Raw genomic sequence first — 25,463 nt, forward strand, 5'->3', positions numbered from 1 at the left:
TATATATATATATATATATATATATATATATATATATATATATATATAATTATAATAATTTGTATTTGGATTTTGTATGACAATTTGTATTTGGATTTTAAATAATGTATGTTTTATTTAGATTTTACGTGACATATCAGATTTTTATAATTATTTTATCTAGCACAACATAAGGGTAATATGATTATTTTTCATCATTCATCAGAGTCAGACCGATAAATAATCAAACAACATAAATTCAGTCAGATGTTGACTCAGTCGGAAATTCTAACCCAGTCAGCTTTTAACTCAATCAACTCTAACCTAATTAACAACTATCAAACGACTCTAACTCGCATGATCATCCATCCAATCAACTATATAATATTATGATCATCCATCCAATCAACTATATAATATTGTACTTAAGCTGTCTACTTAAAACTAAAATTGAAAATGAACCTAGATCATTCAACATATGTTTTAACTCATTTTTAAAACATAACTCCAACATGATTTAACTAGTAGAATATCCAATAACACGATTAAAATATAATGACAAAAACCTCGAGTCCTTGAGCATATACATTGATTGTATCCCCATCCGTTTCACCTCAACCAGTAAACTCGTTGACAGTGAGTGCGTCTTAATGGATAATGCAAAAGCTTTCAATTTTGACCGAGGGTTTGGTTTGGCGGCGGGATGACTAATCAACTCGATCGTCTTCCACCTCTTGATCACGCGACATATCTATAAATTCATTCATATAGCTTTTTGATTTCACAATCTCATCCATACATCAAACCAACCCCATCTAATTTCGTGAATTAGGATCCAAACAACATCGAATTTGGGTGAATTTAACGATGGATTCCACAAGCCTAATTTCTTCTATGTCAAGTCTACCTCTCTTCTTCGCAATGTATTTTACAATATACTTGACTGCCCACTTCATCGTCTTCCGTAATTGGAGTCCGAAGCTCCGCCCTGAAGCCGCCAGCTGCTTAATCTCACTTGCCCATGGCACCCCTGCCGTGATCCTTGCTTGTCTCGCCCTCCTCGCCGATTCCACAACTGGGTTCGCCACGATCAACACTCATTTTCAGAATACCGTTCTTGAATACAGCATTGCTTACTTCTTAATGGATCTTTGCCACTATTTAACCTTCTACCCAACCGATATCCTCTTCATCGGTCATCATTTAGCCACCCTTTTCGTTTTCGTTACCTGTCGATATCTCGTTCTTCACGGAGCATACGCGGTGTTGATTTTACTTGCCTTGGCGGAGATCACGAGCTTCTTTCAGAATGTTTGGACGCTGGCAAGTGCTCGAAGGGAGGATTCTGAAACTGCACGCCAGGTGTTTGATCTTTTGTCTCCTCCATTTTATGTTCTATATTCTGCTGTTAGAGGTTTTGCTGGACCTTTATTTGTTTACAAAATGGTTGTTTTCTATTCGAGTGGGGTTGCTGATAATGTTATTCCCAAATGGCTTTGGGTTTCTTGGATTTGTGTTGTTGTCATGGCTATTTCCGTTAGTATACTTTGGATTTCTAATCTTTGGATCGAGTTGTATAGAGAAAGAATGTTTAAGCTTGAGAAGGAGAAGAAAAGTACATAGAAAAGGGAATGAATTAAGTCTGACTTGGGATATATATATTGTAATGTACTAATGTTCATGGGATATATATTAAAGAGAATCATAAATCAATAGTTACTCTTTCTGAAATAGAATTGAGAATGTTATTCATGATATGTTACAAATATTGTAGAACACATAGAACATATAAGAATGAATAATAAACAGAAAAAAGAAGAAAAGAAAATCACACAAATCCCCTATTATTTTGCTTTCTTCCACTTTTACTTTGAGTGATAATGATCAACTATAGAACTTATAATCCTTGGCTTGCTTAATGATATTGTAAAGTCCCCCAATAGGTGATAGAATCATCAAACACAAACCAAGAAAGATGCAAATCTGAAAATTAAAATGTTAGTTTAGTTTTCATTTTATTTTATAAAACAAATAATGTATGGTCTTAAAAGTTAAAACCTACCCAATTAGTGCACCAAGACAAGCTAAACCTCTTTGGTTTGCAAATGGCAAGCCACATTATACATGGAAGCTTAAGAAATCAAAAAGTCAAAAAGTCAATACAACAAGAAACTAGTTTGATTTTAAGAAATTGAAGAAAATGTGAATGTTTATAAAACTCGAAAGATATTCTTACAAAATAAGTTGTGGGGGCAAATGCTAAGCCTCCGAAAAATCCTAGGAGACCTCCAAAGAAAGGGAAGGTTATAGCAACAAACATTGTGAATGCTGAAATCCAAAAAAAAAAAAAAAAAGAAAAGATTAGTCAGTGATTCTTTAAAATAGATAAATGAATAACATTTTGCCTTGAAATAGTATTGTACTTTACTAACCTACGTAGATATTACGCGTCCAAAATCGCAAGATCCAAGTTGGTTTGAATTTCATTTTTTTCACCAACAAGGTTTCCATCATGTCAAAAACCGGCATTGCATAGATCTATACAAACTCAAAACTTTGTTAGCATGTAGAAAAATGCAAATACATTGTTATTAGAAAAATGTAAAAATAAATGGCAAAATATCCTATAATAGCAATATACTTACATTTTATTTACTCATAACAACTTTGTTACATGTTTTAGGGTAAATGGCACAAACGAAACTATGGTTTCACCTTTTTTTTAATAAATTGCGACACTGTTATTTTTTGTTCTAAATCGAACATCGCATTTTCGAATTTTGTTCAATTTTGATTTTTGACCATTTCACCGGGACCCTGCTAGGGTCCGGTTTAGCATCCTGAGTTGGAAAACGCGATGTCAAATCAGAAAAAGTGAAAATATATTCTCTCTCGAACAAAAATTGGAAAATGCAGTGTCAATCGAAAAAAAAAAGTGAAAAACACAATGTCAACATAAAACACAATTAGAAAATACAATGCTCGATTTAAAACAAAAAAATACACCGTCAAAATCGGAAAAAAAAAGGATTAAAAACATAGTGCCTTTTGTGTCATTTTCCCTTTTTTACTTATAATAACAATATGTAATCAATAACGCAGTGCACTTACATTTTCTTTACACATAACAAGGTACTTACATTTCTTCACCAATAATAGCAATATGTAACAATAACTTGGGTGAGAATTAAAAAGAATTAAAAGGAGTATAAATGTCATTTTATATGGGTAAGAGACCAACCACCGAACCACGATCGTAATTGAAAACCACAGGGACCATCTACGATGTTTTTTAAACTTACGGACTATATCCCAGATTTTAGAAAACCACAGGGACCATTTACGAGGTTTTGTCATATTGGCATTCAAAGCAAGTATGTTGCGTTTATAAATAACAAGAAATACCTGATAACTACCGATGACATGGATAACCACAAACAAGTTAGCAGCAGCAATAAGCCATTTAGGCTTATGTAATGAAATCAAAATATTATCCGCCACTTGATTTCCAAACATATAATATCCAAGAAAAGCCACCGGAAAATAGCACAAAGCCACCACCACATAAGCCACCACCACCCCCTTCCACATGGGCCCCTTTGAAGGCTTTTCGGGTGTTGAAGGAATTGTTGCCTGGATCTCAAGCACAACATTATGGCCCGCATATGCAAATGCCACGTCACCCAAAGCTGAAAGAAAATTGAATGTTGTTTCTGATGGGGTTTTGCCTTTGTACCCGTATTCCACATTATCTTGCATGCCCTTATTCACAGAAGCTGTCCAAGCAATTGTTGAGTAACTGTTTCGGAAAAAAAAACACCTTATGTTAGAGGAAATTACAGAAATGGTCCCTGTGGTTTTGGATTTTTGCCGTGTTTAGTCCAAAACAGAAACGTTTTTCGACGTTTCATGTCGATTTTTATATCTGAAACTTCAATATAAGGACCAAATCAAGTAACTGGGAAAAACACCTTATATTAGAGTAAATTACAAAAATGGTCCCTGTGCTTTCTGATTTTTACTGTGTTTAGTCCAAAACTGAATCGTTTTTCAGTTTTGGTCCTCATTTCCAGGTTTCATGTCAATTTTTGGTCTTTGGAACTGTGAAATAAGGACCAAAACGAGGAGCTGTTTGGCAATAACACTGTAAGTTAGAGTAAATTACAAAACGGTCCTTGTGGTATCTGATTTTTACAAAAATGGACCGTGTGTTTTTGGATTTTTACCTTGTTTAGTCCAAAACAAAAACGTTTTTTCAGTTATGGTGTCGAGTTTTTTCTCTGGAACTTTTATATAAGAACCAAATCAAACAATTGGTTTAGCAGGAACTTTCTGATTTTTGTTGTGTTTAGTCCGAAACTGAAACCTTTTTCAGTTTTGGTCCTTTATTTCAAGGTTTCGTATCAATTTTGGTCTCTGGAACCGTGAAATAAGGACCAAAATCGACGAGGTGTTTGGCCATAACACTGTAAGTTAGAGTAAATTACAAAAACAGTCCTTGTGCTATGTGGTTTCAATTTTGGTCATTTTTCATGGTTTCGTATCGATTTTTGGTCTTTGGAACCTTAAAATTAGAGTGAATTACAAAATGGTGTATGTGCTTTCTGATTTTTACTGTGTTTAGTCCAAAACTGAAACTTTTTTCAATTTTGGTCCTTATTTCAAGGTTTCATATGAATAACCAAAATAGATACAAAACCTTGAAATTATAATTCTTGAATACCATTTTAGTTAATGACAATTGACAAGGGTAAAGATGTAAAAACTCACGTTAAAGACATGACAGCAGCAGCCAATGAGACGCCAGAAATGGAGTTGAAATTTGGAAGGTGAGACAACACAAAATGAACAGAAGCAAATATCATTATGAAATATGTTGTTTTAATTTCTTTGCAATCTTCACAAAGAGTTTTGTGGATTTTCCTTATAGATACGCCACCTGTCACCATATAAACTATATCCACACCCACTTCACAAATCAATTGTTGAGGAACAACAATATATAAACCGAGTTTTTCACCAAAAGCTTCTTGACCCAATTCATGGTATCTATCAAACCGTTTTCCAGGTATTATTTCATGCATTTCAACCATTTGCCAAAGTGTGTATAAGGTTATTATCCATGATAGAATTAGTATAACCACACCAGGTCCCCTGTATTTGGAAGAATTTCATCTTGTTAGTATTTAGAGTAAATTACAGAAATGGTCCTTGTTCTTTCTAATGTTTACTATGTTTAGTCCAAATTTGAAATCTTTTTCAGTTTTGGTCATTGTTTTTGTATCGGTTTTGGTCCATGAATTTGAAATAAGGAATGAAAATTCAGATATTTTGAATAAATTACAAAATTGGTCCTTGTTCTTTCTAAATTTGACCGAGTTTTTTAGTCGAAAGATGAGATGTTTTTTCAATTTTGGTCCTTATTTCAAGGTTTCGTATCAGTTTTTGGTTCTTGGAACCTTGAAATAAAGACCAAAATCAGATATTTAGTATAAATTAAAAAGATGGTCTTTGCTCTTTCTGGTTTGAGTAAATTACATTTTTGGTCCCTGAGTATAGCTGTTTTCCAAATTTTGGTGTCAAAATGTTTTCTCTTGCAGTATTGGTCCTTATTTGTCTATTTGAGGGTTTTGTGATGTTTATGGTCCCTATTACGAGTAAAATGACTATATTTTTAGGACCAAAATTGCAAAATTCAGCAATACTCACGGACCAAAATAGTCATTTTACTTATAACAGGGTCCGAAAAACACTAAAAGAACCTCATATAAGGACCAAAATTGCAAGAGGAAATATTTCGGGACCAAAATTGAAAAAATAAGTTATGCTCAGGGACCAAAAATGTAATTTTATTTACTAAATTTACCATGTTATGTCCCAATTCGAAACCTTTTTTCAGATCCAGTTTTTTTTTCATGGTTTCATATCCATTTTGGTCCCTTGAACCTTGAAATAAGGACCAAAATCAGAAAGTCCCAGACTCCCAGGGACCAAAGTCGATACGAAACCTTTAAAAAAGGACCGAAATTGAAAAACATTCCAATTCTTTACTAAACACGGTAAAATTAAACCCAGAAAGCATAGGAAACCATTTCTGTAAAAGTTACTCTAGTATTTAAACGAAGAAATTTATGGGAATTGAAGGACAAAATCGTCTTTTTGTGTTTTCAATTTTAGGAGTAATGAGATACAATACCATCCAAGATTTGACATGGCATATGGAAGACTTAAGACTCCAGCTCCAACCATGGCTGTGACATTGTGGAAAGCAGCATACCACCATTTTGCATTTCTTGATCCAGTGATTGGAAGCCATGCATCAATGGCTTTCTGTTCTTCTGTCCTTTCATCCTGTTATAAAAAAAGGGTACAAATTAATCGCATCCTTTAAATTTTCTTTTATGCTTTTTGTTCATAAAAACGTGTCTTTTAAAGCATTCTAAGAAAAAACTATCTTACAAAACTGGATGCATGTGCTGTTGGCCCTTTTAAATCATCGAATGACTTTGTATCATCTGTATCTTGAGTTCCCATGGGAGAATTTGTGATGATAATATCGAAGAAAAAGTAACAAAACTGAAACAGAAAGGTAGATTATAGATGCACTTATTTAAGTAGTGTTTCCTTTAAGAAAGATTAGTCCATATGAGACAAATTAAGCCGGCTATTTATTCTGTATCTAGCAGTCTCATAAAAGTTATTGTCAAGTCTTAAGGATCTCAATCGAAAAAAGTCTTTGGAAACTCCATTTTCATGTCTTGTTCCTAAGTGCCAAATGTCATGTGTATTTTTCTTAGGGTTGAAAGGGAAGGATGAATATGATTTTCTTTTATCCTAGTGACAACTAAACCAATATTTAGATGCACACAATGTAAATCTTGTTGTAATTACACACATTAGAACAAAAATCTACATTGGTAGAGATGAATAGGAGTTGTAATAATGGTATTTGTTCATTACATGGAAGCATATTACAAGTGAGTCTAGAATAGACTTGAGTTCTGGTGTATAAATAGCGAATATGATTGTAATTTTGGAGTACAATTCACATCTATAGATACAAGTTTGAAAACATGTATATAAATATGCACACAAACTAACCGCAAACAAAAAACAAAAACAATTCAAACGAAAATAAAGGATGGAACTGGTATTCCTCTTCTTCCCTATAAACACTCTTTTCAACCGTAATAATTTCTGAATAGCTTATAGTGGTCTTCATAGCATCATTACAAGCTTTCTTGACTTACAAGCTAAGTTCTATGCGATAACTTGCTTTGCAATTAAGAGAAAAACTCGTAATCTTTGGCTTGTACAATGATTTGCCTTAAGCCTCCAATAGGTGAGACGATCATCAAAGCAACTCCAAGTATGATGCATATCTGAAATATGTGAATCGGGTGTTAATAGAAATGATTAAACAAGTATGAAAATATGGTTCGTTTGGGTGTTGGATATTGTAACACCCTAAGTCCAAAGTTATACACTAGACCAAAACATTTGGTTTAGCTTAAAACCGTGGTGGAAGTTATCGGTAGTCTTAATCAATATCAACTGCTGAAGCTGAATATGTTACATGTAATACGTACCCAATTGGTAATCCAAGATAAGCTCCATCTTTTAGGTTTACAGATGGAAAGCCACATGATGCAAGGCAACTAAACGATAAAGAACAAATAAAAACAAAATTAAAACCATTAATCGAGTATGGCGAAAAGAAAGAAGAGATAGGAAAAGATGAAGTTACTTACAAAGTATGTTGTGGGGGCGAAAGCAAATCCTCCAAAGAAACCAAGGAGTCCACCGAAGAAAGGGAAGCAAATTCCTACAAACATTGTGAATGCTGCAAACGGAAGGAAGAAAATTCATCGGTTAATAATGTGTATGCCCCAAAAAATCGTTAATTGTCATTGGTCTATATGTTATAGTTTGCTTACCAACATATATGTTCCTTGTGATAAACCGAAGAATGAAACTAGGGGTGAAGTTCAACTTCTTGACCAACACAGTTTCAATCATATCAAATACGGGCATTGCGTAGACCTACAAGAAAAAACCTACTTTAGGTAATGTGGATAATGACAAAGTTAGGTTTTGTTGACTTATTACAAAAATAACGACTTAATAGAGAAAAACGAGGAAAAAAAACTTTCCCGATTAAGTCTAAAGTTTTTAAATTTTGCCTTGTTTACATCCTTTGTTTTCGCACCTGGTAGCTACCGATGACGTGGATCACAACCATCAAATTAGCCATGGCAATTAGCCACGTAGGCTTATTTAAAGTTTGAAGAATATTATCGTCGACTGAATTTCCATACACCCAATACCCAATAAGGGCAACTGGGAAGTAGCATATGGCAACAACTATGTAGGCAACAATCACTCCCCTCCACATGGGACCCTTTGAAGGCTTCTCGCGGGTCGATGGAATAGTGGCTTGGATTTCCAACACCACGTTGTGCCCCGCATATGCAAATGCAACATCACCCAATGCACTAAAGAAGTTGAACACTGTTCCAACTGTGGTTTTAGCCTTGTATCCATAATCTACGTCCGGCTGCACGCCCTTTTTTAAAGCAGCCGTCCATGCAATAGTAGAGTAACTGCATCATAACAATCGTATTGGTTATTCCTGTCAAAAAAGCGAACAAGTTGTACTGCGTTTGATATACATTAGACTGAGACTGAGACCGATGACAAAAGGGACAAAAATTGCAATTTTTTGTCCCACTCAAAAAATTGCGACGCGACTCACTCTCAATCTCTCGTTTGTGTAAAGACGTAAATGCCCTTCTGATCCTCATCATCGAAAATAACCCTAAAGCTTGTACAATTATGTCATGTTCAGTATAAAACAACAATGGATGGGAACGTACATGCTTTCTATGATTATTATTGAGGATGAAAATGTGGAGGGCATTCACATCATTTGGACAGTTTCGACAGTGAGAAAAACGTTGCCCTTATTTTTGGGCTTAACAAAAAGTTGCAATATTTGTCTCATTGACATCAGTCTCAACCCTAGTCCATTGTATGCGAAACCTAGTACAACCTGTTCTATTCTGTCATATCTGTCAAATCTTTTTGGTAATGTTAACTACCTGAGCGACATAACGGCTGCTGCCAACGACACACCGGAGATGGCATTCAAATTTGGTAAATGGGAAAGAACGAAATGCACAGAGGCAAAGATCATGATGAAATAGGTGAGCTTGATGTCTTTACAGTGATCATCGCAAACCAGATCATGAAATTTCTTTAAAGATTTTCCTCCAGTGACCATATAAACAATATCCACACCAACTTCAACAATCAGCTGTTGTGGAACCACAATATAAAGACCAAGCTTTTCCCCAAAAGCATGTTGCCCGAGTTCATGATATCTGTCAAATCGTTTTCCGGGCACTATTTCATGCATCTCAACCATTTGCCATAACGTGTATAAAGTTACAACCCATGATATTACCAAAACCGCAACACCGGGACCCCTAAAATAAAATATATTTAAATGATATTAATAAAATTAATTTTGTATTATTTTAAATATGTATTTAATAATAGCGATGATAGGAATTAGGAACTAACCATCCGAGTTCTGACATGGCAAAAGGGAGACTGAGAACACCGGCTCCCACCATGGCTGTGACATTGTGGAAAGCTGAATACCACCATTTTGCATTTCTTGATCCAGTGATTGGAAGCCATGCATCAATGGCTTTCTCTTTCTCAGTTCTATTGTCAACCTGTCTATCGTTAACCTGTTTATATGTTCATCGATATCAGTTTTACCATTATTATTATTATTATTACAAATTCAATACTATAGTACTTCTGTTGAACACATCTTTTTGGATACGGGTTTGTAAGTCAATCTAGAAATAAAGAAATGAAGAGGATAGAACTATGGGTGGATGTTGCATATAAACAGTACGTGTATATCTTAGAAAATAATATTAGTATTTCACTATTTTGGAGTATAAAAGAAAAAGAAAATGTTAGGAAAGTACACACATATCCTAGTTTGAAAATTTTGGATGAGATATGGTTTAACTATCTAGGTGGGCCATTTCTTATTTAAGTCTCATATAAACAATTTCAACGAATAAGGTATCTATTATTATATTATATTAATAGAAGAGTATCCCATACACGTTATGATCTTAATATCTTCTGTATAAAAATCTAAATGTAAATTTTTTATTTGTCCAGCTGGTGTATTGGAAGTTTGGAACAGACCCGTTATTATATTCGCCAGTTGTCGTATATGGAACTGGTCAACTGACCCATTTTTAAATTAAGTTAAGCTTTCACAAAAGCATTATATATTTTTTCATTTGCATTGAGAAAGCCACCGTTTTATTTATTTATTTAGAAAAATCATTTATATTTAAAAAAGTTTTCGGTTTGATAGGTTTTAACATTAAATAACAAGAAATATCTTTAGGTGTGGAACTACATATATAATTAGAAAAATATTTATTTTCGCATTTGTAGTTCAAAGTGAATTAGTCTTTTTATCAATTAAATAGGATCGGTTATATTATACGCAATCTAAAATAATGTTTTTAGTCATTAGAAAATTATTGACGGAGACTTTCATCAAGAAACAACCAATCCAAAATAAGAAACTGACCTCAATAATGACTAAATGGCAAAAAAAATGTCAATGGCTAGATTGCATTTTTTTCTAAATGTCTCTGGATTTTTCGAAAAGTAAATAATAGTGGTTTTTTTGAGTAAAAGGTTCAAAAATATAGAGTTTTTTTTTTTTTGGAAAGGGAACTTCCCTAACGAGGGTTTCCGGGCCAGCTTTCGCTCACCGACTAATCCCCCGCTGCAAACATGAGGCTTTGCCTCATGCCCTGGAGTCACTGCAGGCGAACCTCCATGGCCAGAAGGGCTGAGTAGTGCCAGGATTTGAACATGGGTCAATAGGTTATAGACACAAGGAAAACGATCTCTGTTGAATGTAAAGACATTCACGATCTATAACATCATTAATTCATTTTACATACAACTTTTTTTTATAATATATTGAACTTTACAAAATTAAAAAAAAAACATATTTAAAAAGAAATCATTTAGTTGTTAATTATTTTATATTAAAAAAGTGTTTTATTATTATTATTATTTTTAAATTGAAAAGTGCAATGTTCACTTGAACTCTATATTTAACTTCATATTTATTGAATGTTGATATTTACTAGGATTGAGTTTAATCCATTAAATTCAAACTGAGATCTCATTCAATAATTTCATTAAAATGTAAATTGTGGATGTTCTATGTGTTTGTGAAAAAGATATAAACAGTTGACAGGACGAAATGAAATCCTAAAAACAATGAGACAGTAACTTAGATAAAAAGACACGAAGAGAAGAGATTTATAGCGAGGGGAACATACCTTGTTATCGGAGAATTTGTTATCGGAGTATTGTTCATCTTGTGTGCCCATGGTGGTATATTTTAACCACTTATGACATAAAAACCCAAAAATCAGCAATTAATTAACAACTAATCGATTATCAATGGAGATAAGTCTGGTTTGAGCTATGATCATTTAGTACAGATGCGTATATATAGAGCGAACCAGACATCCAGCTTTCATACTTGAGTCAATTGAAGTTAGCTGCTTCCACGAAGCCGTTGCAAAAAATCCATGTGCTTTACTTGGGTCAACTCTCACAAGTCGACGGATTCTCTCAAATTGAAAATATATCATTAGTTTTTTATTAAAATAATAAATAAATGACGTAATTTTAATCAAATTTTATTTAATGAGTGTACTTTCGAAATCAAATAAGAGATGTTCTTAGTTTATAATTAAATTAAATGGGTTTTTTATTTTATTATAATCTATAGCATATTGATTTTAAAATTATGTTTTATAAAATATAAATTGACTGAAAGGTGTAATTTGTCTTATGTTTAATACTAATCGGAACATTGTTGTTTTATTGATAATTTATTATGTTACAATGCTTATATGTATTTGTTGCCGTGTAAATTTCAACAGAAAATTATCTCAAGATGTGGGTCTGTACTTTGTATAAACCTGTGATTATATCGTTACAAATAAGAACCCAGAACTCGGTCATCTTGACCTCGTACAAATGGTTTAGAACGTTACTTTCCATCAATTTTTAGGTTGCAATAACTGAAAGCTACATTTAATTTTGAATTTATGGTGTTTAGATGTGCTGTAAAATGGTTTATTGTGACTTGAAACGGTAATGATTAGTTTCTATATCTATATCCTCTTTCATCACTCTTCTTCCAAAAATCAAGGACCCATTTCATCACTCTTCTTCCAAAAATCAAGGACCCAATTAATCTTTGTGATTACCGACCTATTTCCCTAATTGGTTGCATGTATAAAATAATCGCTAAAGCTCTCTCACTCCGATTGAAATCAATCATAGGTCATATGGTGGGGGATGTTCAGTCGGCTTACATCACGGGTCGAAACATCCTTGAGGGTCCTCTCATCATTAATGAATTATGTTCATGGGCTAAAAAGGCGAAGAAGGAAATGTTTACGTTCAAAGTCGATTTCGAGAAAGCCTTTGATTCCATTAATTGGATCTACCTGGATTCAATTATGGCACAAATGAATTTTGGTGTTAAATGGAGGAATTGGATTCTTGGTTGCTTGTCTTCATCTTATGCTTCGGTTTTAATCAACGGTTCTCCAACAAAAGAATTTCACATCTCAAAGGGAGTTAGGCAAGGAGACCCGCTCTCTCCTTTCTTATTTATAATTGCCATGGAGGGTTTAAGTGTGGCAATGAAAGCGGTTTGCAACAAGGGCTTATTTCGTGGGCAAAAAATTAGGGTGATTGGTCCATGTATATCTCATCTATTTTATGTTGATGATGCGATATTTGTGGGCGAAGGAACTAGTTCCAACATGTGTAATTTGGCAAGAATACTTAGATGTTTCCATGCCTCCTCCGGATTACAAGTAAACTTCCATAAATCAAAGGTATATGGGATTGGCGCCTCTTCTTCGAAAGTTAACACATGGGCTTCACTTCTCGGTTGTATGCCAAGTTCTTTTCCTTTTACACATCTCGGGGTCCCGGTTGGTGCAAATATGAATTTAAAGAAACATTAGGAACCGATCATTGATAAGTTTAAGGCCAAACTCTCCACATGGAAAGCAAAGAATCTATCGTTTGGTGGTAGATTAACATTGGTGAAATCGGTGTTAAGTAGTGTGCCTTTATATTACTTCTCACTCTTCAAAGCCCCCGAAAGTGTCATTGATCGGTTGGAACAAATTAGGAGGAGATTTCTATGGGGTGGAAACGATAACGAAAACAAGATATGTTGGTTAGCTTGGTCAACTGTTATGGCTTCAAAAGAAAAAGGAGGACTCGGAGTTGGTTCATTGAAAGCTCAAAACTGCGCTCTTCTAATGAAGTGGTGGTGGAAGCTTCGAGATGGTAAACAATGCATATGGAAAGAGGTAATTATGGCTGTTCACAAACTCTATTCGAAACCTATGGAAGTCATGGCGCAGAAACAGTTGGCTGGGGTTTGGCATAATATCACAAAAATTGAGTCTGACCTTAATTCTTTTGGGTTTAATTTTTGGTTCTCTCTTAAAATTGGAATTGGCAATAGCTTTCTTTTTTGGAAAGACAAATGGTTGGGGGAATTGCCTTTTCAGTCACACTTCCCTCTCTTGTACTCAATTGAAAGTCAAAAAAATTGTACCATAAATGAAAGGATAGACAACATGGGCTACACATGGAGTTGGAATCATGGTCTCAGCAATCCGAATTTCATTGCTGAATTTTGTGAACTTTTGCATCTTATATCACCCATCACTTTAAATAATTTTCCGGATAAACTTTATTGCAACATCTCCCCGGATGGATCCTTCTTGGTTCACCATGCAAGGAAATGGCTTGATGAAAAATTGACCACAACCGGTTTTGTTGGAATGACATGGATAAGAATCGCACCACTAAAAGTTAATTGTTTCGTTTAGAGAGCGGGCTTAGGTAGAATACCGGTGAAAAAGGGACTACATGTTCGAGGTGTAAATGTTGGTTCGACCTTGTACAAGAGTTGCAACCACGTGGAGGAATGTGTCGATCACGCTCTAATCCAATGTCCCAAAGTGATGGATACAAGGAGAAGGATTTTCAATTGGTGTGGAATCCGGTTTGGTTCATTTTCAAAGGTGATAGAACTTCTTGAGTTCGGAGCTAGATGGGGCAACTGTCCGAAGAAAAGAAAGACTTTTTTTACTATAATACAAGGCATGCTATGGCACATCTGGAAGGAAAGAAATGACTTGATTTTTAATAACATTCACAAGTCATATACAACAATCTCGGGAGAGATCATTTCTAATTCATTCATATGGGTGAAACATAGGAGCAAATTACCTTGTAATTGGGTAGAATGGGTTGCTTGTCCTCTTTAATTTCCTTGTAAAACTTTGATCTCTTTGTCCCCACTTAGTTTCTTGCTAAGCTTAGGTTCTTTATATATTTATTTGCCGTTTCCAAAAAAATATATACTTATAGAGGAATTTTTTTTTCACCACATTCATTTGAAACTCCCATGCATTTTTCCTTTCACCACATTCATTTGAAACTTCCATGACTTTACAATTTCTTTCTAATAATAATTATAAGTTGGTTAATAAGGTTAAATAAATATAAAACCTAAAATGTAATCATATATAAACTAAATTTCAATATTAAAATAATATCTTTATTTCTACTTATAAAGTTATATTTTTTAACTTTTAACATATTATACTTAATTTATTAGTTTTAATATATTGTTGGATGTAAACCATTATAATTTTAAAGATACAATTTTGGAACAATTTGTATAAAATACTTAAATTATTTAAATATAACATTATATGATCAACTTAAATATAGTTTAACTTAAACAACCCAAAAAATATTTTGTAAATAGTTAAAAGTGATAAATTGTAGTGTCTTTCTAATAATGATTATAAGTTGGTTAATAAGGTTAAATAAATATCAAACCTAAAGTGCAATTATAAATAAACAAATTTCAATTTTATAATAATATCTTTACTTCTACTTATAAAGTTATGTCTTTAACTTTTAACATATTATACTTAATTTATTAGATTTAAAATGTTGTTGTATGTAAACCATTATCAGTTTAAAAGCTACAACTTTTGAACAGTTTGGACACAATACTTAAATTATTAATTTAAATATAACATTACAGTGTCAACTTAAATATAAATTTCAGTTCCACTTAAAAAAACCAAAGAATATTTTGTAAACAATTAAAAGTGATAAATTGTAGTGATAAATGCAATAACTCTATATAAATGATTATATTGTTACCTTTTAAATCAAAAAACAACGTTTGATGTTTTAAATAATTATAATGATACAATTTAAAACATTAAGCAAATAAATTTAAAAAAATTAATTAACAATAACAACAACTATAAATAACATTAAACCATATATTATATTTAATTTTATTCATGTGTAACTCGCGGGTAGAAGTCATTCAAACCATTGAGATTATGCAGTTTATAATAGATGTATATATTATCATATAATTCAAAATAATCAATATATTATATCAATTTAGTGTACTCAAATTTAACAACAACGTTATTGTTATATTTAAAAAAAAACATATATTTGTAAAGACTTCAACTATATAGATGTTTCTGCGCAACGCGCGAGAAATTTTTCTGGCATCGTATTGATTTGAAACCCCATGTGTTTTTATATATTTTTTATAATAATGATTATGTATAATAACAACTTCACTTAATTAACAAAAACCAGCAATAGTTTTTTTAACTTATGATAATTAATGGTATAAATGACTTATTTGAAATGTTTTTTTTTTATATAAGAGCATTGAAATGTTTACTCATACTCAAGGTTGTGAAAATCGTTCGGCGGTAGCTTGGCGGTCGATTGACATTAAGCGATTAATCGGACTCGGCAGGGATTAATCGGGGACCCTAAATTATTAATAAAATTATCTAAAAAATTAATATATCCTAAAAAATAAGTATTTAAAAATATAAGATTTTCGAAATTTGAAATTTTGAAAATTTTAGTATAATATCTTAAAATTTGAAAGCTTAAAAATTTAAAAATTAAAAATTTTGATGTAATATTTGAAAATTAAAAAATTTGAATTTTTTAAATATTTCATGTCTATGACCGCCGAGGACTGCCAAGGACCGCTGAGGACCGCCAAGCCTGAGTTTGACCGATTTCGACCAATTTCTGCCAAACACCCTAATCATAATCAGTACAAGGCCGCTAAGCCTAAGTTTGACCGATTTTGACCGATTAATCGGCCGCTAAGGCCGATTTCTGCAACACTGTTCATACTTGATTCTATTTTTCTTTGGTTACTCACACATGATTTTCTTCTTTTTCAATTTTTGTAATCTAGAGTGGATGGAAATGGAAAAGAATATATATATATATATATATATATATATATATATATATATATATATATATATATATATATATATATATATATATATATATATATATATACACGGTTTTTTATATCTTTCAATTTATTCATTTATAAAATGTTTCTTGTAATCTACATTAGTTATAATATTTTTTTAACATTTAATTTTTCTGTTTGTAATAAATAATATTTATTAACCTTCAACATAATTTTTTTTTTTCATTTTAATATTCCATTATCATCATCTAAGTTTATGATAGAACGGAGACTAATTAATAAAAGAAATAAAAGTTCAACTCCATTACAACCATTTATGTCTAAATTATTTTGGAAAAAATGTATAGTTCTTAACATTTCATTACCTTAAAGACGTGAGTTGATTATTGTAATTATAAATTGAAAAAAAAAAATACATGGACAAAAAGTTGTATAGTTCTTGATATCTACATTAGTTAGAATCATTTTTTTAACATTTTATTTTTCTGTTTGGAAGATTTATGAACTTCTACATATAAATATTTTATTTTAATATCTCACTATCAATTAATATCAACATCTAATTTTGTAGTAAAATAGAGACTAATGAATAAAGAGTTAAAAGTTGAACTGCATTATGATAGTCATTTATGCTTAAATTACTTTGACGAAGTATGTATAGTTCTTAACAAGCCATTACCTTATAGTTGTAATCTTAAATGGAAAAATATAAGTATATGGACTAAATGTGTTTAACTCTATTTCATATATGCAGTGAATAAAGTAATTAATTTGTTGAAAATAATTTATGAATTTCAAAAATATTCAAATATCGCATATATTTTGAAGATCATATACTCATATTTTTAGAAGCCCTACATTCTAATCTTAGAAATAAGTTTTTATATAGTACTTTTACCACAAGAAGATTTAAATTTATATTATATAATTAATACAAAATTTTCACCGTCTCATGTATAATTTAAGATATTTGCTCACATACTTAAACGACTCACAAATAAATATAAATTTACGGGATTAGTATAATATATGTGAAATGTATTTACTTAACTAGAAATGTAAGTAAGTCTTTAACCCGACTAACCCGATTTTATTAACTCTAATTTTTATTTTTTTATCATAACTATTTTAAATAGATAATTACATAACCGCGCAACGCGCGATGATACGCCTAGTTGTAATGTACAAAAAGCTTGTCGTAGAGCAATAATATTAGTGTTCTAAAGATACTTAATGTTCAATGAACTGATCGTAAGTTGTGGGACCAGAAGTTTGTTTATTTAAAAAATGAATGAATATGAACAAATTTTGTTTATTTAATAAATGAATGGATTTGAACAAGATTTTTTGTCCGTTTAATTAAGCGAATGAACACAAACAATAATCTCGTTTTTTCGTTTATGTTTGTGAACATTTAGTTTTTGTTTGTTTATGTTTGGTTATTATTATATGTGTCGGGAATAAAAATGAGAATAAAACACACACACACACACACACATAAATACACAATATTTAATGTGGGTTGGTCAATGTAACTTACGTCCACATGACATAAGAAAATATCCTTATTCAAGAACTTGAAAGGTGATTTACAGTCAAATTTAAAACATTAGCTAACAACTTTAATTAAATAGGCATAGAACAAACTAAAACCATAAACAGTAATCGGGTTCAGCCACGCTACATGTCTCATGTCCATATCCTAATCAGAAGAAGTAGGAAACTAGATACAACTGACATGATGTTCGGATAACAACAAAACAAGTTAAGACTTCAGACAAATTTCAAACAAACTTTGGTGAAACTTGCAGAATAAAACTTCTGAAAAACTTAAATAAAAACTGAACACAATATTTAACATGGTTCGGTCAAGGCGACCTATGTCCACGGGCGAACGAGAGAGAGAGAGAGAGAGAGAGAGAGAGAGAGCGAGAGAGAGAGAAAGATATATATATATATATATATATATATATATATATATATATATATATATATATAGATAGATAGATAGATAGATAGATAGATAGATAGATAGATATGATTTTATTAAACTTCCAAGAATAATTACAATCACACACAGAGGTTACACCTCACTTGAGCTTTCAAAACAAAAGAATCTCTCTTGCTTACTAACTGCTCCAAAGGATGTACTCTCAACCTCACAATGATTTCTCTCTTAAAATTACTGTCATACACACATAAGCGTGCACTTGCAAAGAATAATGAATGGGGATGTGAACATATCTATAGGCAAACATGGGAAAACCTAACTATGATAGGTTAGGCCTATCCATTATTAGCCCATGAAGGGGATGCCCTAATTTCCAACCAATCATGGAATGTCATGTGTGATGTGTTTTGAGCATTCTAACACTCCTATGGTGTACATGCAACCCTAGAAACCTTGGATTTATGTTTTCTCTAATATACATGCAAATTTGATTTTTCCAATGTTCACATCCTAAATAGCATGTTATGGGGTACTTGCAACATAAAAACTAGATAGAAATACATACCTTTTTCTTGTGGTTGATTGCTTGAAGTTTTGAGAGCCTAGCACCAATAATGTGGATACCTCAAGTGGAATCACAAATCACCACACAACTTGGAAAACTTGAGAGAATAGTAATGCACACTAGAAATTGGCCGACCTTGTTACTCACACACACTAGTTCCATTTCAAGTGCCAAAGACTTCTTTATATAGTATGGTGGATTAGGGTTACATCCATGTAAACCCTAATACCCATGACCTTTCATTTCCATAGGATCTATGGGTTAAAAGCTCCATGGACTATCCATGGACTTCCATGCAAGCTTAGCCCATCCTAAATGAACATTGGCCCATTCTATATATAAAAGAGTCCATATCTAATTAGTTACCTTTTGATCACTAAATTAATTCCAAAATAATTCTTGATCAATACTAATTAAATCATATGATTTCATATGAATATATTATAACTTATAATATATTAATAAATCATAAATATACTATTCTCAAAAGATTATCCATACAAATTGTTCCGGTGAAGTGCAACCCAAATGGACCACGCCGGGTCGGGTCAAGTACATACCAAATATACTTATGGACTTAGACACCTTATCCAACTGTCTCCTACTTGGATAAGTCTGATAACTATAGTTGCAAGTATGACTTTAGGAATCGACCAGTAATCGTAGCTCTTAAAACTCTGTTGAACTATGAAGTGTCATTTTAGATAAGTGATCACATAATCCTCTGTTCAAGATATCAGCCGGAAAAATACATGGAATAACGTCGTACTTTTTGTCCAGTAGTTTGTTTCCCAGTTTCCGATTTGTTTGACATAGAACTAAATTGAACACATCAATTAGGTTCTGATCGGGCCCGGTACATAGGTCGAAAAAAAATCATCGAGGGGCCCAGATATCTCTTTTAACCCTCCGATGACTTAAAAGGAACAGATAAACTTCGACTCATATGCTTGTACTAACTACTTGTTGAATCATACACAAGAGCACGTTTTATAACATCAAGTTACTGATGCGTTTTCGTACATTCAATGTACTACCAACTCACAGTCAACAACTCATATCCCTAGGTTTGAAGACTTATATGATATTACCGTCTCACGATCACTCGAGATAAATTCCATGAAGTGATACAAGTGAGCGTGGGTTCAATCCAATACTCAGAACTTATGAGCACTCTGATGGGTTTTGCGCATTCTAACACTCCTAAGTGTACATGCAACCCTAAATACCTTGGATCTATGTTTTCTCTATTATACATGCAATTATGAACTTTCCAAGGTATTACCCTATCTAGCATACAATACTTGATACTTGGGTAATCAAATGGATAGAATACATACCTTTGTTTGATGTAGCTTGTCTCCATGAAGCTTGAGTGCCTAGTGCCCCAAGTGTGACACCTCAAATGGTTCACACAACACCAAATGCACATGGAATGACTTGAGAGAAATGAAACACTCCTTGAAATCGTCTAGCCCTCATATTCACACATTAGTGCACGATTTCTTTAGCCATGGGATTCTTTTATATGGTGGCTATTAGGGTTACACCATGTAACTCATAACTTTACCCATTCCTTATGCTCCATGGATTTTAACCTCCATGGAGTATCCATGGGTCACCCCATGGACTTAGTCCAACATAGGGAATCTTGGATCACAAGCCCACATATATAAGAATGAATGATTTACACAATCAACCCATATATTTAATTAGTCTCCTTTTGATCACTTAATTAGTTCCAAATTAATTCTTGATCAATACTAATTAAATAACCTTATTAATATATTAGAACTTATAATATATTAACCAACCTTAAGTGTTATTTCTCTCATTATAGTCTATCCAAATGCATGATGCCATGCAACCCAAATGGACCATGTCGGGTCGGGTCAAGTCTTACCAATTATAGTTATGGACTTAGACATTAATCCAACAGTCTCCCACTTGGATAAGTCTAAAACTATTATTGCGTATGATTTCAGGAACCGATCAGCAATCGTAGCTCTCAAAAGCTTCTGTCGAACTCTGACCTTGTCGATGAACTCTGACCTTTGTCAATGACTTGTCCATTGGATAAGGGATCATATATTCCTCCATTCTAGATATCATATGGACTGAGACATGGATTATCAATCATTCTCTCTGTCCATTTGTTGTTTCCCGATTTCCGATTCATGATGACTGACTGATTGAACAAATCAAATCAGTCCTGGCTTGGCCAAGCACTCACATGTATCATCTTTAAATCATCGAGGGGCCCACAGATATCGCTTTTATCCCGAAGGTAAAAGGAATGGATAAACTTCGACTCATATGGATTGTTCTACTACTTGTTGAATCATACACAAAGGCACGTTTTATAACATCGAGTTACCAATGCGTTTTCGTGCAATCAATGTATAACCAACTCATAGTAACAACTCATATCTCTAGGTTTTAAGAATATAAGATATTATCGTCTCATGATCACTCGTGATAAAATCCATGAAGTGATTCAAATGAGCGTGGGTTGAATCCAATACTCAGAACTTATGAGCACTCATGAGTGTTGTAGCACCACTTTGTCCACCAACTTGGACCTCTACAAACCAACCCATGACAGTCTTGATTCATATCTACTTCCAACATATGACCGACTGTGGATGGTTTGAATAACTTAATCATTCAGGAAGAGCGACTTAGTTATTCTGGAAGTCAAAACATGCAAAGTGAAACACAAGAATAAATGAATCAAATATGGTATCAAACCCTATGAATATAAATAAACACTTCTATTTATCACCATACTGATTACTCATTATTCATTGTTTCGGTTTTATCAACTTTATACTTGAATTAAAAACACTAGTTGTCCCATGCTCCAAGCATGTACACTATGTTTTTCTTAAACAATAGGTTTGCCATACACCAAGTATGCACTCTATGTTTGTCTATGATCCTTACTTTGTGAAATAAACCAATTGAACATAATTTCAATGATTCTAATTTCACACTCCCAAATCCTTATCGAAAAATGTGAGAATTTCAAATTCCTATCATTTATCGAAATCTGTTTAGATTTTAAACTTATATGCACTGACCCTCCTGTAATGAATATGTACAAAGTCACAAAGACTTGTCAACAATCATTATAAGGTATTCCAATGGAGATCAACTCCATGGAAACTAAGTCTCATATTCAAAGTACATTGCTTTGGACATGCTTCTTGCATTAAGTTTTCTAATCTTACACAGATAACTTCCACCTATGGAGACAACTCCATATTCTCATTTTGACTATCACTTCTGAATAAGAGATGCCTCTTTTCAGAATATGTCAATATGGTCCTTCCAAAATTAGCACTATACTTCCAACTGTCCTTGAGCAACCAATCTTTGGTAAACCTCAGATTGTCCTCGACAATTGCTTAATCATTTTAGTCATATCCAATTCTAGACCTTTTCCCTTCTTAATGCCTCTGGGCATTTGGAAAAATTTAGAAATGACAAATATTATAGCACATGCAATCGATCCTGTACCCAAAGCAAATGATACACGATTCATGTTGTCTCACATAAAGACATGATTCTAGACCAGTCTTTTGCTACAATATTTTTATTTGCCATGTTTTCAAAATTTGATTATGAAGAGGGATGCCGTAATCATAATCAAAATTTGAGAACGCAATATATAGAATTTCCTTAACTTGAACCAATCCAACATGAAATTCATATATATATTCTTGACTAAAGATGATTAAGGTCTCAATTTAAGCCTTTAGAACTGAAATGAAGTATATCCTCTCCCTTAATTATAGCAAACAACTCTTTCAACCCCTGGCCGCCTCACGAATTGAAACTTTTGTTTTCTATAATTAACATTGCTAACTTGCAATACTTATCATAATTATCATGCTCCCACTAACATGATGATTATCAACATAATACTTATGCTCCCACTAGCTTTGACATGTATTCAGAAATTAGTGGACTTCTAGAAATCAATACTTTATTGACTTTCTTACCAAAGTTCAAATTTCTGATACTAGATTGCTTTGATAAGACTTTATCAAAATCATACACCTTATTGTAGATAGCCCACTGGTGTGTCTAAACAATTTAAGAACTATGAAAAGGGATGCCATAATCATAGTCTCAATTGGTTAGACCTTTGCTATTTCTCATAAGTCCATGTTAGTGTACTCTACTAACGACTTTGAGAATGCAAAGATTACTATCTACTTAAAAAACTACTTAGTGAAAGTGTTTCCTCACCATCATTTTCATGAATCGGAGAGAAACCTTATGACACTTAGATTTTTATGGTGTATGAGTTCCTACCCATATGAATTTGTCAAAACCATAATCACAAGACAAGGTTAGTGACAAATCCAAACTCATATGGATTGAACTTGTGCAACCTTAAGTTCTTGCCACCTGGCAGCACAAGGGCCTGCCATAGCTTCCAAGTAGTTGTGCAACCAATTGAGAACTCTCAGAACTACTATGCAAAGTCAACTTGAATAGGCACAGAAATGTCAACACGATAGGTTATACACCTCAAGTCGTGTGCTAGTGAAGAATTCCAGGTTTTATTCTTGATTAGGTCTTGAAACTTTCAAGAGCTTTAGGACTCCCACTGTCCTCTTGACATATAAGACTCACTTGCCAAATATACAAGAGATAGTGCAGATTCTTTAGCAAGACAAACACTTCACACACTTGGTCTAAGTTGGTCTCTGTTTTATCCAAAACATCACAACTTACCAATTTCAAATGTACAAGAGTAGATAACCTTTTACTCTTCCATTTGACTAGTGTTAATAAACCTTCTTTAAGATATGTCACTCAAGTTACAATCTTGGAGTATGACTCTAAGAATTGTTTTGGAACGAAGTATGACTCATCTTTTTGATTTAACCATTTCAACAATTCATGACTCCTCTTCTTAGTCATAAAAATGCACTAAGATGACCTTAGAAGATCAATTGTGATATGGTATCTTAATCATTAAGATGATCATAAACATGATACTAAAGTACTTTCCCATCTTTTCAGATTTGAGAAACTTTTATCTTTCTGCCAAATTTGATTCTTCTCATTCGTTCTGCCATACATTGAAGTATTTTCAATGTTTTTCAGAATTATACTTAAACTTGTAAGTATAACCATATTTACTAAGCTTTAGTAAATCATGACGAATATTCTTGTCCATCTTTTGTGGTGAACTTTGACTAGTGCACATGAATGTGTACTTGATCCCTTAGTCCTTCTCTTGAGTCACATATACATGTGAACAAGTAACTAGTCTTAATTTTTCCAAAGTTGAAAATTCTCATTCATCATACTATACACCTTGTATGATTCCAAGTTTCGGTCCAATTGAAACTTGGGTGATGAGAAACTTTTCTTATTTGGTAAATTAAGACACTACCACAAATGAAAGAATCAAAACCATTTTCCTATATTACTAGCAATGGAATCATATAAGCAACAATTTTTTTTCCACAAATGCCATTGTAAGGATACTTAAAATAAATAAAATCAAAAATTTTCTTTTATTTTAAAAAACTTTGCGGAAAAACTCATCCTTACAATCCATATGAAAACCTTGTTGTTATCTATTCCTAAGCAATGAGTCATAACTCCTAAGTAACAGCTCAAAAATTCTGATGCGATCGAAGTCCATCTTCGCGATCAGAATCAGCATATACTTCGTTTAAGCTTTCTCTATTTTCTTTGATTCTTATAACATCAACATGTGACCCAGTCACATCATGTAATAAGAATCTCCAAGTAGGAACTTAATAGAGTTAGACAATGGACTTTACCTGAAATAAAGTCAAACTCATTGACTTTACCATCCTTAGGTAAGTTTGGCAGCTTCGTAACCAAAGCCCCTTCCATTGGCAATAGAAACATATGGACCCTTAGGTAATAGTACATGGGACTATCTCAGACTTAGCCTTTCTCTTTACCATTTGGTCAACCAAGTTGACTATGGCCAATCCCTTTCCATTGGGAAGAGAATGCTTTTCTGGATTTCCTGTGTCACTATTGTCCCTGTCCATAACGTTTTGGGAAGTCGATCTTCTAATCAAATTTGCTTTACTAGCCTTCCAAATCATTGTTGATTCAGTAGTACCAAGCAAATAGATAAGATCATTAAGGGTCTTGTCATAGTCTGTTTCATAGGAGTCCCAAAGGAACTCACTATGTGACTTAGAAAGTGATTGAACATCCAACTTTCTCAAGACTTTGACACCCAACTCTCCCAGCTTGTCAATATGTGACTTCATCTCTAAGATGTGATCACACATAGACCTTGCTTGCCATTAGGGCTTGAGTGACCTTGAACTTGTGGGTTAGGGAGAATAATTGGAGGAGGTGGAGGAAGTAAAGTTCCAAGAGATTTGGGAAGATCATAGATGTCTGAACTAGACATCTTTTGGGAGATATTCAAGATAGTTGATCTAAAGTCCTTAATATAACACCCAATATGAAATATTAAGGCTAGGATCCAA

General features: G+C 33.0%; 2 protein-coding genes and 1 pseudogene across 2 annotated transcripts; 1 reads left to right on the plus strand and 2 right to left on the minus strand.

The window, feature by feature from the left end:
- The first annotated feature begins 589 nt into the window (after window positions 1-589).
- LOC145167200 (TLC domain-containing protein At5g14285 pseudogene) lies at window positions 590-1,715 on the plus strand (annotated as a pseudogene).
- A 148-nt stretch (window positions 1,716-1,863) lies between these two features.
- LOC145164604 (lysine histidine transporter 1-like) lies at window positions 1,864-6,513 on the minus strand. The gene is made up of 8 exons (XM_079083315.1): window positions 6,439-6,513; window positions 6,176-6,330; window positions 4,750-5,133; window positions 3,385-3,778; window positions 2,412-2,517; window positions 2,216-2,307; window positions 2,042-2,110; window positions 1,864-1,962 (listed from the first exon to the last, which is right to left on the minus strand). Exons 1-8 carry the CDS (start codon window positions 6,511-6,513, stop codon window positions 1,864-1,866), a joined length of 1,374 nt encoding a protein of 457 aa, XP_078939441.1.
- A 362-nt stretch (window positions 6,514-6,875) lies between these two features.
- Window positions 6,876-11,638, minus strand: LOC145167199 (lysine histidine transporter 1-like). Its single transcript, XM_079086314.1, has 8 exons — window positions 11,382-11,638; window positions 9,565-9,737; window positions 9,081-9,467; window positions 8,189-8,582; window positions 7,917-8,022; window positions 7,731-7,822; window positions 7,569-7,637; window positions 6,876-7,361 (listed from the first exon to the last, which is right to left on the minus strand). The coding sequence occupies exons 1-8, from the start codon at window positions 11,430-11,432 to the stop codon at window positions 7,263-7,265; spliced, it is 1,371 nt and encodes a 456-aa protein (XP_078942440.1). The 5' UTR covers window positions 11,433-11,638; the 3' UTR covers window positions 6,876-7,262.
- Between the last annotated feature and the right edge of the window lie 13,825 nt (window positions 11,639-25,463).

Source organism: Lactuca virosa, chromosome 3, assembly GCF_052849685.1.
Source record: "Lactuca virosa cultivar CGN04683 chromosome 3, Lactuca_virosa_CGN04683_v6, whole genome shotgun sequence".
Classification (NCBI taxonomy): domain Eukaryota; kingdom Viridiplantae; phylum Streptophyta; class Magnoliopsida; order Asterales; family Asteraceae; genus Lactuca; species Lactuca virosa.